This window comes from Bos indicus x Bos taurus, chromosome 1 (assembly GCF_003369695.1).
Source record: "Bos indicus x Bos taurus breed Angus x Brahman F1 hybrid chromosome 1, Bos_hybrid_MaternalHap_v2.0, whole genome shotgun sequence".
Lineage (NCBI taxonomy): Eukaryota > Metazoa > Chordata > Mammalia > Artiodactyla > Bovidae > Bos > Bos indicus x Bos taurus.
In genome coordinates this window covers 151,568,983-151,584,839 of record NC_040076.1, presented here as the reverse complement: position 1 = coordinate 151,584,839, position 15,857 = coordinate 151,568,983, and the positions used below count along the sequence as shown (strand labels likewise).

General features: G+C 43.3%; 1 protein-coding gene across 2 annotated transcripts in view; it reads right to left on the bottom strand.

Moving 5' to 3' along the window:
• The window catches only part of CAPN7 (calpain 7), a 51,949-nt gene extending 43,868 nt beyond the window's left edge, over positions 1-8,081 (bottom strand). Inside the window, exons 1-2 of one of the 2 annotated variants that reach the window (XM_027549136.1) lie at positions 7,674-8,081; positions 5,394-5,502 (exon numbers count right to left, since the gene is read on the bottom strand). In XM_027549136.1, the coding sequence (XP_027404937.1) occupies positions 5,394-5,502; positions 7,674-7,775 (211 nt within the window). In that variant the 5' untranslated portion in view covers positions 7,776-8,081. Of the gene's footprint in view, positions 1-5,393; positions 5,503-7,397; positions 7,513-7,673 lie in introns of those variants that run through there. The other variant, XM_027549143.1, reaches the window with a different exon arrangement.
• Positions 8,082-15,857: the final 7,776 nt, after the last annotated feature.

Here is a 15,857-nt window from a genome sequence, read left to right as displayed (position 1 = left end):
TCATGAAGGTGTGATCACTCACCTAGAGCCAGACATCCTGGAATGTGAAGTCAAGTGGGCCTTAGAAAGCATCACTACGAATAAAGCTAGTGGAGGTGATGGAATTCCAGTTGAGCTCTTTCAAATCCTGAAAGATGATGCTGTGAAAGTGCTGCACTCATTTCAGATCAGATCATTCTCTCAGTCATGTCCGACTTTTTGCGACCCCATGAATAGCAGCACACCAGGCCTCCCTGTCCATCACCAACTCCCGGAGGTCACTGAGACTCAGGTTCATCGAGTCAGTGATGCCATCCAGCCATCTCATCCTCTGTCGTCCCCTTCTCCTCCCGCCCCCAATCCCTCCCAGCATCAGAGTCTTTTCCAATGAGTCAACTCTTAGCATAAGGTGGCCAAAGTACTGGAGTTTCAGCTTTAGCATCATTCCTTCCAAAGAAATCCCAGGGCTGATCTCCTTCAGAATGGACTGGTTCAATCTCCTTGCAGTCCAAGGGATTCTCAAGAGTCTTCTCCAACACCACGGTTCAAAAGCATCAATTCTTTGGCACGCAGCCTTCTTCACAGTCCAACTCTCACATCCATACATGACCACAGGAAAAACCATAGCCTTGACTAGATGAACCTTTGTTGGAAAGTAATGTCTCTGCTTTTCAATATGCTATTTAGGTTGGTCATAACTTTCCTTCCAAGGAGTAAGCATCTTTTAATTTCATGGCTGCAGTCATCATCTGCAGTGATTTTGGAGCCCAGAAGAACAAAGTCTGACACTGTTTCTACTGTTTCCCATCTATTTCCCATGAAGTGGTGGGACCGGATGCCATGATCTTTGTTTTCTGAATGTTGAGCTTTAAGCCAACTTTTTCACTCTCCACTTTCACTTTCATCAAGAGGCTTTTGAGTTCCTCTTCACTTTCTGCCATAAGGGTGGTGTCTGCATATCTGAAGTTATTGATATTTCTCCCGGCAATCTTGATTCCAGTTTGTGTTTCTTCCAGTCCAGCATTTCTCATGATGTACTCTGCATATAAGTTAAATAAACAGGGTGACAATATACAGCCTTGATGAACTCCTTTTCCTATTTGGAACCAGTCTGTTGTTCCATGTCCAGTTCTAACTGTTGCTTCCTGACCTGGACACAAATTTCTCAAGAGGCAGATCAGGTGGTCTGGTATTCCCATCTCTTTCAGAATTTTCCACAGTTTATTGTGATCCACACAGTCAAAGGCTTTGGCATAGTCAATAAAGCAGAAATAGATGTTTTTCTGGAACTCTCTTGCTTTTTCCATGATCCAGCGGATCTTGGCAATTCGATCTCTGGTTCCTCTGCCTTTTCTAAAACCAGCTTGAACATCAAGAAGTTCACGGTTCACACATTGCTGAAGCCTGGCTTGGAGAATTTTGAGCATTACTTTACTAGCGTGTGAGATGAGTGCAATTGTGCGGCAGTTTGAGCATTGTTTGGCATTGTCTTTCTTTGGGATTGGAATGAAAACTGACCTTTTCCAGTCCTGTGGCCACTGCTGAGTTTTCCAAATTTGCTGACATATTGAGTGCAGCACTTTCACAGCATCATCTTTCAAGATTTGGAATAGCTCAACTGGAATTCCATCACCTCCACTACCTTTGTTCATAGTGATGCTTTCTAAGGCCCACTTGACTTCACATTCCAGAATGCCTGGCTCTAGGTCAGTGATCACACCATCGTGATTATCTGGGTCATGAAGATCTTTTTTGTACAGTTCTTCTGTGTATTCTTGCCATCTCTTCTTAATATCTTCTGCTTCTGTTAGGTCCATACCATTTCTGTCCTTTATCGAGCTCATCTCAATATGCCAGCAAATTTGGAAAACTCAGCAGTGGCCACAGGACTGGAAAAGGTCAGTTTTCATTCCAATCCCAAAGAAAGGCAATGCCAAACAATGCTCAAACTACCGCACAATTGCACTCATCTCACACGCTAGTAAAGTAATGCTCAAAATTCTCCACACCGGCTTCAGCAATACGTGAACCGTTAACTTCCAGATGTTCAAGCTGATTTTAGAAAAGGCAGAGGAACCAGAGATAGAATTGCCAAGATCCGCTGGATCATGGAAAAAGCAAGAGAGTTCCAGAAAAACATCTATTTCTGCTTTATTGACTATGCCAAAGCCTTTGACTATGTGGATCACAATAAACTGTGGACAATTCTGAAAGAGATGGGAATACCAGACCACCTGATCTGCCTCTTGAGAAACCTGTATACAGGTCAGGAAGCAACAGTTAGAACTGGACATGGAACAACAGACTGGTTCCAAATAGGAAAAGGAGTACGTCAAGGCTGTATACTGTCACCCTGCTTATTTAACATCTATGTAGAGTACATCATGAGAAACGCTGGTCTGGAAGAAGCACAAGCTGGAATCAAGATTGCTGGGAGAAATATCAATAACCTCAGATATGCAGATGACATCACCCTTACGGCAGAAAGTGAAGAGGAACTAAAAAGCCTCTTGATGAAAGTGAAAGTGGAGAGTGAACTAGTTGGCTTAAAGCTCAACGTGAAAACTAAGATCATGGCATCTGGTTCCATCACTTCATGGCAGATAGATGGGGAAACAGTGGAAACAGTGTCAGACTTTATTTTTTGGGCTCCAAAATCACTGCAGATGGTGACTGCAGCCATGAAATTAAAAGATGCTTACTCCTTGGAAGGAAAGTTATGACCAACCTAGATAGCATATTGAAAAGCAGAGACATTACTTTGTCAACAAAGGTCGGTCTAGTCAAGGCTATGGTTTTTCCAGTGGTCATGTATGGATGTGAGAGTTGGACTGTGAAGAAAGTTGGGTGCCAAAGAATTGATGCTTTTGAACCATGGTGTTGGAGAAGACTCTTGAGAGTCCCTTGGATTGCAAGATCCAACCAGTCTGTTCTAAAGGAGATCAGCCCTGGGATTTCTTTGGAAGGAATGATGCTAAAGCTGAAACTCCAGTACTTTGGCCACCTCATGTGAAGAGTTGACTCATTGGAAAAGACTCTGATGCTGGGAGGGATTGGGGGCAGAAGGAGAAGGGGACGACAGAGGATGAGATGGCTGGATGGCATCACTGACTCGATGGACATGAGTTTGAGTGACCTCCGGGAGTTGGTGATGGACAGGGAGGCCTGGCGTGCTGCAATTCATGGGGTCGCAAAAAGTCGGACACGACTGAGCGACTGAACTGAACTGAGGGCCTAGGTGGAGATAGATGGTTAGGTAGCATCCCTGACTCAATAAACATGAATTTGAAAACCCTAGGAGATAGTGAAAGACAGGGAATCCTAGCATGCTGCAGTCTATAGGGTTGCAAACAGCTGGACACAACTGACAAACTGAGCAGCAACACCAGGGGATGGGAGGAATGGGGCGTGACTACTAATGGCTAAGAGGTTTCTTCTAGGGTGATGAGAATGTTCTGCAGTTAGATAGTGGTGATGGTTGCACAACTCTGGGAATACACTAAAAACCATTGAATTGTACACTATAAAAAGCTGAATTTTATGGTATGTGAATTATATCTCAATAAATGCTGTTTAAAAAACCTTTAAATTTTGTCTCAAAATTGTGCTTGATCTTTTTAAAAAACTATAATCCTCAGTAACACCTCTCTAAACCATGTATTATACTAATCCCATTTATTAAATGAATGTTAAAATATTCAGCTCAAGGTTTCTCAGCCTTGGCCCTACTGATATTTTCACCTGGATAATTCTTTGCTGTGGACGGTCCTATGCATTGTAGAATTTTCCCTGTAGCACTGTGCCTGCCCTCTACCCAACCAGATGCTAGCAGCATACTGCACCCTGACCCCTAACATAGACAACAAACATCTCTCCAGACAATGTAAAATGTCTCCTGAGAGGCAAAATTGATTCTAGTTTCGAACGACTATCTAGTCTATGGTTTCACAGCTGTAAGTGGAAGGGCAGGGACTCAACTTAGATCTTTAATTCCAAGTCTTGAGTTTTTTACACTTCAGTAGTGAATTTCAAACTGGGTCACCTTCCCCACCCACAAAGTCATGTCATCTCTCAAAGTTTCTTGACTGTCAGCAGACTCTATCTGTTTTAAAAACTGGGATTCTGAACAAGATTTTTATTTGATAAAGAATTCTTCTGCGTGAAATGATAATTAAGTAAATCATTTAATTCCCATTTCACTTGCTGAACAAAATGGGTCCAAAAGCTGGCAAAACATTTAAGGTATGTTACGCTCTAAAAATCCTTTTTTGAGCTTTACTTCTGTTTTACTGACAAGTTTTCATTCGTCAAGAGATTAGGGCTATCTCATTCTGTGCCTGAGTATCATATAAACATCACATTTATAAATTTAAAAACTTCATTTACTTAGCAAGGAAAATGAAGTGTCTCTGAATTCCATGGTATTTTGAATATATGAATGAGTATAAATTTGTATCAAGTGAGAGCTTGACACACAAACAGTTCACATGTCAACGCATGCAGTTTCTGGGCACTGTCTTACAAGGAAATACTGTGTCTGTAAGGAGACTGTCATAACAAGAAACCCAACAATTAAATCTACTTTAACTATAAGCTGGTTGGTAACTGCTACTATCTGTTCAGAATAAGTGGTAGAAAGTAGCACAAAGTCTGTCAGAATGCTGAATAAGACCTCTCTAAGTCTGCGGCTTTATTAGATAGCCACAAGGAAAACAGGGTGGAAAAAGAGTCCTCAGTGACATGAATACATCCTTGAAACAAAATATCAACAGATGATCATTTTCTTTCCTACCATGTAAACAACAGATTTTGCCAAGAACCCACTTACTTCTAAGGGAACGATGAACATTAAGCCTGGGAACTTGTGTCACAGCATTTGCCATGAGGCTTACAAAAATAAACAGGTTGTTCCAGGTCTCTGCTTACATGCCACTTTCCCAAGATACCGTTGGCAAACTCTCTAAAATGAGAGTTTAGCTAAGGTCTTCAGGTTGAGGATACTGATACGGTAAAGACTGTGAACCCACTGCTGAAGTCTTTAGACACTGAAGAGAAAGAGTCATTTAATTTTAATAGCAGGAGAGGGCATGTGACAGATATTTAAAGGCAGATTTTAACAGGATTCTAATCCCGATTCTGCCAATGACACACTGTTTGAATGTGGATAATTCATGTCCATTTCTGGGAAATTAGGATATCACATTATGTGACCTCTGAGGTTCCTCTTCACAGATCTATCACTTATTTTCATATTACGATGTTCAAAGATGCGATTACCAAAAGAGGAATAAGCGACAAACAAGTGAAGATCAAGAATCAAAGATGAAAACAAAAAGGAAAGAGAAACATAAGGGAAAAGTAAGATGGGATAGGAAAGAAGAAAAGAAAATAGTGACGTGGTTAGTAGTCTTTACCTGCTGAATGTAAGGCCTGCACTCTTTCCAGATACTCATTTATTTTTTCTTGAATATGTTCTAGGCTTGATCCTGCCATCTCAGCATAAATTAAAGCTTGTGCAGCTTCCTAAAAATAAAAAAAGAATTCAAAAGACTCTAACAGATGAATTACAATTTGAATTTTCTATACCACTTTCTAACTCATGGTTGGTTTCTATGAATGATAAAACAAGAATGTCTTTAAGATACTAGAAATTTTTTTCATAAGATAAATGAATAATAGTCCTTTACTAAACTTTTTTCAGTTCTCAATGCTCTCAATTTTCTCAGACTGTTGAAACTTTACAAAGTCAAATAGAAGGGGTTGATTTTAAACATTTTCTTAGAATAACTGTGATTTACGTTGTTTTCCTTCTTCTCAGTGCAGTAGGTCAGACGAAACTACTTACTGTGAAAAGGTGATCTGAGTCCTGAGAGCATTAGAACAGACAATACTCATAAATATCAACAAACGATTATAAACGTTAATTGTCTCACTATGGCAAGAAAAGTTTTTTCTCCAAAGAAACCACTGTCAAAGGGGGACACATTTTAAGGCAGGTTTCAGTTGAATGAAAGAAACTTATTTTAATGAAGAACACCTGGATCCATTTTCTAGTTATTCCATGACCTCCTCAGCCAGTCAGGCTGTGCTAGTGAGGAAAAGCCTCCGTTCTCGCCATCACCATTTCAGGAGGGTGACCAGAGCTACCAGAGAGACTCCCCCCAGCACCACCACCTTCCCTGCAGCCATCTAAATGGATGCATTTCAAGGAACCCTAGGCCTCATTAGCTGGATCCAAAGATGCCATCCCTTTTTGAATCCAGTTACTGGAAGAATCATTTCTCTGAACCTACAAAATCAATAAGAAGAGTACAATTTTGATCCAAATGGAAGTTGGGGGTAGAAAAGATACGTTTTCCTCAGATCCTGCAGTTCAGATATTTCAAGGGAGGAAAATATAATTGTATATGTAAATACTGTAGCCAGTTTTTTTAACTGTTGGTATCAACTTTATTTTGCTCATTTCATTTACACTTGAACGTGATTAACAAGGAATCCCAAAGAGAACAGCATGAAGACAGAAAACACTAAATATCTGAAACAGTTTACATAAATAGAAACACCACCACTCTGCTGATTCTCTCAAGGAAAAGAAACTCTTCATAACAACATGCATGTAATTCTAAGCAAAACAAAAGGCACTGCACAGGATTTCCTTTCACTTTAGAAAAAGCTATTTCATATGGCACTACGTTTACTTAGGAACATTTGTCATTATTCCACAAAACTAATAAAACACAGTCCTACTTTTAAAGAAATACCACCAGCATGAAATTGTAAAGAAAAAAAAGTTCAAAAAGAATGACTCTGAAACACAACCGAAGTCTCTAAATACAGGTTGTAAAATGAAGGCAATCAAACATTAATCTGAGAAAAGAAAATTACACATCATTGATAGCATATAGGTTTATGGAAGAAAAATGACTACTACTTTATTTTCAAGCCTGACATTCTTCCTAAAAGAAAAGGTGACGGTCTTTAGAGGATACAGCTTCCTCCACCGGAGTGGGGATGGGCCACGGCTGGAGCTGGAGAGGTGTGCGTCTGCAAATCCTCAGAATTGGTGAGCAGAGAGTGGACCGGGGGGAGGGGGCGGGCTCTAATTCTGGCCTCAGCAATTTATCCATAGGAAATATCACAGAAACGTGTAAAGCGTTAGCTACAAGGATATTATCATGCTGAAGAAACAGAACGCACATTAAAATGGCCAGGAGACTTTGTAAAGAAACGAGGGCATATCCGCATAATGGGATACTATGCATCTAGCCCTTAATGTTATTACTGGTAACAGTCATATCGTTAAACTTTTAAAAAATTCGTAATTTTCTTAAAAGTTCAAAAGAAAAGAACAGGTTTAAAAACAGCATAGACAATCGGACCCGTTTGTTTTTTTAAAAAGGTTGTGTACACACACTGACACTGGGGGGATGGCGACGTGCGGAAGTCAAGCACTACGACGCGCAATGCTTTCTTCTTCACTGACTCGCGGCGCTCTCCCGCGTGCTTCCGGCCCGTCTGTGGCGGTGAGCGCACGTCCGCGGAGCCGAGCGTCCTGCCCCACCGCCGGCCTCAGGAGCGTCGAGCCGGGGGATCACCTCCGCCGCGGCGACCGAGCCCCCGACGGGCTGGCGCCTTAGCCCCGCCCCCGGCCAGAGCGGCCCCGCCCCCGGTCCCCGGCCCCGCCCCCGGCCCACCTTGTAGTAAAACACGGCCTCCGCGTAGCGGCCCTCCTGGTCGCGCTGCACCGCTAGCCGCGCGAACTGCACCGCGTCCCGCTCCAGAGCCGCCGAGTCCATGGTCGCCCCGCGCCGGAGCCCTTCTCGCGTCGCCGACCGCCGCGCGCCCAGGGGCCGCGAGAGGTCCCGGGCCGCGAGGAAGGCGAGCCGGAGCTCACTTCCGCCGACTGAGGGAGGACGGCCAACAGCCCACCCCAGGCTCCCAGCCCGCCGGCACCCTCACGCCGCGGCCGCCGCACTCCCGACCGGCCCACCGGCCACACTGCGCAGGCGCAGCCGGGCCCGCGCAGGGGTTCTGGGAGCCAAGGCGACTGAGGGAGGCCCCGGCTCGGCGGAGTGCGCGGGCGGTGGGCGGGGCCCGGTTGCGGCGCGCGTGTGCACGTGACCACCAGGGCTCCGGGGATTGGGCAGGCCCAAGCGGCGCCACGTCGGCACGGCCGCGGGCTTCGCCGACCTCTTGACGGAGTTGTGCGAGTGAGGGCTGTTGCTGGCCAGACTGGGAGCGGGCGCGCATGCGCCTCAGGGAGCCTGGTCCCTACTTAGTATCCAGGGACAATGAGCAGCGCTTCCCGCCGTCATCTGAGCTGACTTTTTTAAATCAGGGAAATGAAGTAAGGACATAGCGTCACATTCCCGGCCTCTTCTGAGCTGACTTTTTTAAATGAGGGAAGTGAAGTAAGGACAAAGGGTTCTTAATGTGATACTTTTATAAGGTTTCTAACCATGTGAGTCTTAATCCTGTATACCTCCCCAAGTGTATGGTATTGAGTGAATTGTAGACAAGCAAGGTAATACGTTTTCTTGTGTTCTTATCCTTAGGTTAACTTAATGCTGTCGTCATGACACAATTAGGTGATTATTTGATTAATTTCTTTCTCTCTTTAAGCTCTGACTTCAGCAATACTAATGAAGGAACTTCCCATGTGGCGGAGTGGGTAAGAATCTGCCAGCCAGTGCAGGGGACACAGGATGTATTGTAGCCACGCGTTCCAGGAAACAAACTCACCCAGAAGGACAATGCAGATAGTGGAGTGCAGTTTATTACACCGGGGGGACCAAGGCAGAGTCTCCTCTTAGCCAAGAACCCCAACTGACTTTTGTGAAAACCTTGTATACCTTAGGCTCAAGCCCACATCCCCAAATTCCTTAAACCTAGCCTGAAAAGTGTTAAAGGGAGATACAATCAGGTCACAGCCATGATTCATAATCAGAAGGGTCAGCTGGTTATACATTGTAGCCTACACCAGTGGGTGCCATAAAGATTATAAAGGTGATTGACTATGGTAGGGGATTGTTACATTCTTTTTGGCGATGGGGAATCTTGGTGTGGAATCTGGTGTTTATCAGTACGGGAGGCCAGTTCAGCCGTAGGTATGTTATGCCCATAGCTACCAGGCACATAGTCCAAAGCTGACTGAAAGTGCAAGATGGAGTTTCCTTCTTTTTCAAGATGGAGTCAGCACCGCCTGTTCCTCTCCTCCTTCAGTAACACTGGTTGAGAAAGACCCCACATGCTGGGGAAAAACTAAGCTGGTGTGCCACAACTACTGAAACCCAGTTGGTATCTAAAGCCTGTACTCCACAGCAAGAGAGCCACCGCAATGAGAAGCCCTAGCACTGCAACTGAAGAGAAGTCCCTGCTCACTGCAACTAGAGGAAATTCTTGCCAAGCAACGAAGATGCAGTGTGGCCAAAAAACAAATAAATACATAACAACAACAAAAACGAAAGACACCATGATGTGAACAAAACTCAAAATTCACCGTACGTCAAAGAAGCAAGATGTGAGAGAACAGACTGTGTTACTTTGTTTACAAGGAACACCGGCAAAGACAAATCTTACCAATAATGTGAGAAGTTGTTAGGGAACAGTTGACCAACACTGCCTGCCCTGACTGGACATCATAATAACACCTTAAGTCTCCTACCTCAGGATGCTTCAAAGAACATAAAGCCAAAGAAGGGCCCAAAACCAACCTGGGGAAAACCAAGGAGGGGCCAAGAAGGGGAGAAATGTGTGTTAGTCACTTCAGTTGCATCTGACTCTTTGTGACCCCTTGGACTGTAGCCCGCCAGGCTCCTCTGTCCATGGATTCTCCAGGCGAGAATACCGGAGTGGTTTGCCATTTCCACCTCCAAAGAAGGGGAGAAGAGACCAGTCCATTAAATCTCTTGCCAACCTCCCAGACTCTCTCATGCTGGAAATCATTTTGATTGAGCGATGCACATGCCATCGGGAAGTGCCCTGCATCAGACTGAATGAGGACATGAGCAAGATGACTGGCCAGAGACAATCCCAACTCACCTAACCCCACCCACCGTAAAACTTGAGACTGCAAACCACAAGGCAGAGCAGTTCTCCTAGTCTCCCTTACACTGTTGCTCTCTACTCCAGCGTCACTTTTCAATAAAGTCTTTTGCTTTGTCAGTACTGTAGCTCCTTGGACAATTCATTTGAGTCTTAGACAAGGGCCCACCCTCAGGCCCTCAAAGAGGTCCCATCCAGTGACAAAATCACATCAGTGATTGAGAAGGGATAAGGGAAACTTTGGATATAAGGGGAATGTTTTATGTCTTACTGGTGGGTGATGTCAAAAGTTATATCCATTTGTTAAAAATCGACCACACTGTACATTTTAAATGTGTGCTTTAGCTGTCCCTTCATGTTTACTGAAGTTAATAACTATCTTATTGGACTGTTGTAAAGAGCACAGGTGGAGAATTTGACTCTGCTTCGCACAAAGATGGTTCCTATCATTGGCTACAACAGTTTTATAACTGAGCAGGGATGGTTTCTGTCTTCACCAGTTTTATCCCAGAATTAAGTCCAAGCTTTTGTCCGGTGCAAGTGTTGAATAAGTATTTCAAAATGTTGAGTGAATGAACTCCCCTACTGAATATACTCAATGTGCCCTTTCCCATCTTGAGTTTGAACAACGATATAGAAATTCCCTAACACAGGATAGAGGGTCCTTCAGAACAGGAGCTCAGAGTGAATTCCCAAGATATCTGCAGCCACTGTCTTGTAGAAACTGATGCCCAAGCTACAGCAGATGAATGCAGTTTTAACTGCTCATAGAGGAGTGTGTCTAGTCCCCCCCTGCCCTCATCTCAGCTTACGGAACTCCAGCTCACCTTGCAGGGGGCTTTTCTAGCTTTCCCAGGCAGTTGTGATCCCTCTTGGTACCCTCTCGTTTACTCCCTTATTCCTTGTTGATTTATTCACTGAACATTGAACACCTGCTTGATGCCAGGCATGGAGTGACACAAATCAAGAGACAAAGACAGAGAGAGTAAGATAAAGCTGGGTAAAAGGGAGTCAAAACTTAAAAGTATCTGCAGTCTTTAGCAACTTTTAGACTTCCAATCCATGAACATGGTAAACCTCTGTGTGTATTCTGGTCATCTCTTACTGTTCTCAGCAGTGTTCCATAGGGCACAAGTCTTACATATCCATCTTTGGACAGATTTACCTCTTAAGCATTTCATATTTCTAATGCTATTTTAAATGGCATTTTTAGTTTCAATTTCCAATTGTTTTTGCTAGTATATAGGGAAAGAGTTGATATTTTTACATTTACCTTATGTTCTGCAATCATGGATTGTCTAGAGTGCTGTGGTGGAGCCTCATCACAGCTGCCTCCAGGGAACATCTCCCAGGATGTCCTTCCTCTATTACTTCCACATGCTCCATCAGGTCTGTCTGTGACATTTACCAGGGCAGAATTTGTTCAACGTTAAGCACTCAGTAGTGCTTGGTCAAAATGTGCTCCTCCTGCAGTGGGAGTCCCCACCCTCCCCAGAGCTGGGAGAGACCCAGAGAGAGGGGTGAGCTCCAGAAGACTGATCACAACCCTGCTCAGGAAGCCCATGCTGTTGTTGAATCCCTGGCTCCCTTCCTACACACACTTCACAGGTGGAGGCATCCTTGTGAAATCCAGGCTTGCAGAGGCTTTTGGAAACATCACCATCTGAACTACTGTAGAAGACAGAGTAATGTAGCAGTAAAAGTGTAATAGTAATAGCAGCAGCAACAGTAGTAGTAATAGTAGTACTATTGCTCTTTTTAAAGCTGCCAGCTCAGTAATGGTAACGTGTTACTTCAGTCAACAAATAGTAAGAATTCTGTTGGCCACACAACTGGGGTTAAAACAAAATGGCTCAAACAGCTTACCCTGTAGTGCATAAACCGACAGTTCACACAGCCTTTAGTAACTGCTGAGAGAGGGGTAAGTTGGGGGCTGGGAGGCCCAGAGCAGCCGCACTCAAATCAGCCCAGGGGGCCCTCGCACCATGTCCCAGAGGGAGGGGTGCTTGAGTTTGTCAACTGAAAATATAATGCAGGAGGCTGTGAATGAGAATAGAGTTTATCTAGTGACTTAGCAGGAGCAGCAGCAGCAGGGTTTTGTTTAGTGTGGCCACCTCCATGAATGTCTTCACTGGATCTTCTAGATAACTTGCTGCAGTTTCTACATTAGCTCTTGTGGTTTCTTCTTGCACTTCTATATTATGGAGACGGCTTCTTTCCTTAAACCTCATGAACCAACCTCTGCTAACTTCAAACTTATCTTCTGCAGCCTCCTTGCCTCTCTCAGCCTTCCCAGAATTGAAGAGAGTTGGGGTCCTGCTCTGGATCAGGCTTTGGCTTAAGGGAATGTGGTGGCTGGTTTGATCTTCTATCCGGACCACTCAGACTCTCTCCATACCAGCAATAAGGCTGTTTCATTTTCTTATCATTGGTGTGTTCACTGGTGCAGCACTTTTCATTTCTTTCAAGAACTTTCCATTTGTATTCATGCACAACTTGGTTAACTATTTGGCTCCATGAAAGTGAAAGTGTTAGTCGCTGAGTCGTGTATGACTCTTTGTAACCCCATGGACTGTAGCCCGCCAAGCCCGTCAGGCTCCTCCCTCCATGGGATTTTCCAGGTAAGAATACTGGAGTAGATTGCCATTTCCTTCTCCAGGGGAACTTCCTGACCCAGGGATCGAACCTGGGTCTCCTGCATTGCAGGCCGACTCTTTACCATCTGAGCCACCAGGGAAGCTTTTGGCCAGTCTGGGCTGTCGACATGCTTTTCTCAGTGAGCTGAATCATTTCTAGCATTTGATTTAAAATGAAGATGTGTGACTCTTCCTTTTACTTGAACACTTAGAGGCCATTGCAGGGCTGTTATCTGGCTTAATTTCAATACTGTTGAGGCCTGAGGAGAGGAGGAGAGAGCAGTCAGAACATACACATTTATGCGTTAAGCTCACCTCCCCTGGTGGCTCAGACAGTAAAGCGTCTGTCTACAATGCAGGAGACCTGGGTTTGATCCCTGGGTCAGGAAGATCCCCTGGAGAAGGAAATGGCAATCCACTCCAGTACTATTGCCCGGAAAATCCCATAGACAGAGGAGCCTGGTAGGCTACAGGGGTTGCAAAGAGTCGGACACGACTGAGCGACTTCACTTTCACTTTCACCACCTTATATGGGCACAATTCTTGGCACCCCTGAAATTACAATAGTAACATCAAAGATGACTGATCACAGGTCACTATGACAGATATAATGAGAAAGTTCATAATATTGGGAGAAATACCAGAATGTGACAGACACCGAGTGAGCAGATGCTGTTGGAGAAATGGTGCTGATGGACTTGCTCAATGCAGGGTTGTCACAAACCTTCAATTGTTAAAAAAAAAAAAAAAATCCACTATCTGTGAAGTGTAATGAAATGAGATCTACCTATATTGGAAAAAAGAAGTAATGTCCTTTCCTACAAATAGCACCCTGTGACCTCGCACAGAGAAAGAGCAAAACCATCTCTGTTTGCTGGCCTCTGTTTCCTGGCTACAGTTGCACACGAGTGTGATCAGGGACCAGTTTTTCAAATCACTGACAGATTGAGGACACTGGAAGTAGAAAAGAGAACAAAAGATTCCAGGGGAAAATTGTACAAAATGAGCTTAATTTTCCAACAAATGTGATTACTTTGGTCCATTTGAAATATTAAGCTTGAGCATATAAAATTGCCATTTTTGTAGGTCAAAAACAGTTGAATATCTGCTGAAATCTTCAATTTCCTATCGTTCAATCTGATTATACATACATATTTTAATAATTTTTATATCCCCAAATGTATGTATAGCTCAGTTATATCTGTATAATTATATATCTTAAATATATTCTAATTATATACCCATATCTTAATTTTTTATATAACCTAACTATAAATTAATTATATATTAGTTGAGTATATATGTAATTTACATATTATATGTAATATATTTTATATCTTAATTATATATTCTAATCAAATGTATACCTAAAATTAGAAAATACACATCTATTACACACAATTAGAAGAAAGACAAAATTAGAATATGTATGTATATATATATTTCATATATACAGAAGTATACAGATAGCCTAATTCTGTCTTCTAATTTTTTCTTTATTCTAATTTTAAGATATATCCTAACTATATATACGTGCCCTCATATCTCCTAATTTTAGATCATCTTAATATTATACACATCCTAATTACACGCATATACACTCAGATGATCCTGAATTTGAAGTCTGGTTGGTAATGAAAATTGAGAAAGGGCTTATGTGGACACAGCAGTACATTGCCATCTCACCAAACAAATTCGTTAAGAACTAAAAACCAAAAACCAAACAAGAAGGGTTTGTAGGACAATTTATCCTGTTCATCGCAAAGCACTACCAGCCACGATGGATTTGTGAATGTATAAGACCACACTGCCCTCTTGTGCCTTCATGTGGTACTGCAGCTGTTTGGAGGTTAACCACACAGATATTCATGGTTACTGATTTACTCTTTCCTTTTTTTTTTTTTTAATTGTTAAACTACCACACAATTGCACTCATCTCACACGCTAGTAAAGTAATGCTCGAAATTCTCCACGCCAGGCTTCAGCAATACATGAACCGTGAACTTCCAGATGTTCAAGCTGGTTTTAGAAAAGGCAGAGGAACCAGAGATCAAATTGCCAACATCTGCTGGATCATGGAAAAAGCAAGAGAGTTCCAGAAAAACATCTATTTCTGCTTTATTGACTATGCCAAAGCCTTTGACTGTGTGGATCACAATAAACTGTGGAAAATTCTGAAAGAAATGGGAATATCAGACCACCTGACCTGCCTCTTGAGAAATGTGTATGCAGGTCAGGAAGCAACAATTAGAACTGGACATGGAACAATAGACTGGTTCCAAATAGGAAAAGGAGTACATCAAGTCTGTATATTGTCACCCTGCTTATTTAACTTATATGCAGAGTACATCATGAGAAACGCTGGTATGGAAGAAGCACAAGCTGGAATCAAGATTGCCGGGAGAAATATCAATAACCTCAGATATGCAGATAACACCACCCTAATGGCAGAAAGTGAAGAGGAACTCAAAAGCCTCTTGATGCAAGGGAAAGAGGAGAGTGAAAAAGTTGGCTTAAAGCTCAACATTCAGAAAACGAAGATCATGGCATCTGGTCCCATTACTTCATGGAAAATAGGTGGGGAAACAGTGGAAACAGTGTCAGACTTTATCTTTTTGGGCTCCAAAATCACTGCAGATGGTGACTGCAGCCATGAAATTAAAAGACGCTTACTCCTTGGAAGAAAAGTTATGACCAACCTAGACAGCATATTAAAAAGCAGAGACCATTACTTTGCCAACAAAGGTCCGTCTAGTCAAGGCTATGGTTTTCCCAGTGGTCATGTATGGAAGCGAGAGTTGGACTGTGAAGAAAGCTGAGCGCCGAAGAATTGATGCTTTTGAACTGTAGTGTTGGAGAAGACTCTTGAGAATCCCTTGGACTGCAAGGAGATCCAACCAGTCCATTCTAAAGGAGATCAGCCCTGGGATTTCTTTGGAAGGACTGATGCTAAAGCTGAAACTCCAGTACTTTGGCCACCTCATGTGAAGAGTTGATTCATTGGAAAAGACTCTGATGCTGGGAGGGATAGGGGGCAGAAGGAGAAGGGGATGACAGAGGATGAGATGGCTGGATGGCATCACTGACTCGATGGACGTGAGTTTGAATGACCTCCAGGAGTTGGTGATGGACAGGGAGACCAGGCGTGCTGTGATTCATGGGATCACAAAGAGTCGGACACGACTGAGCGACTGAACT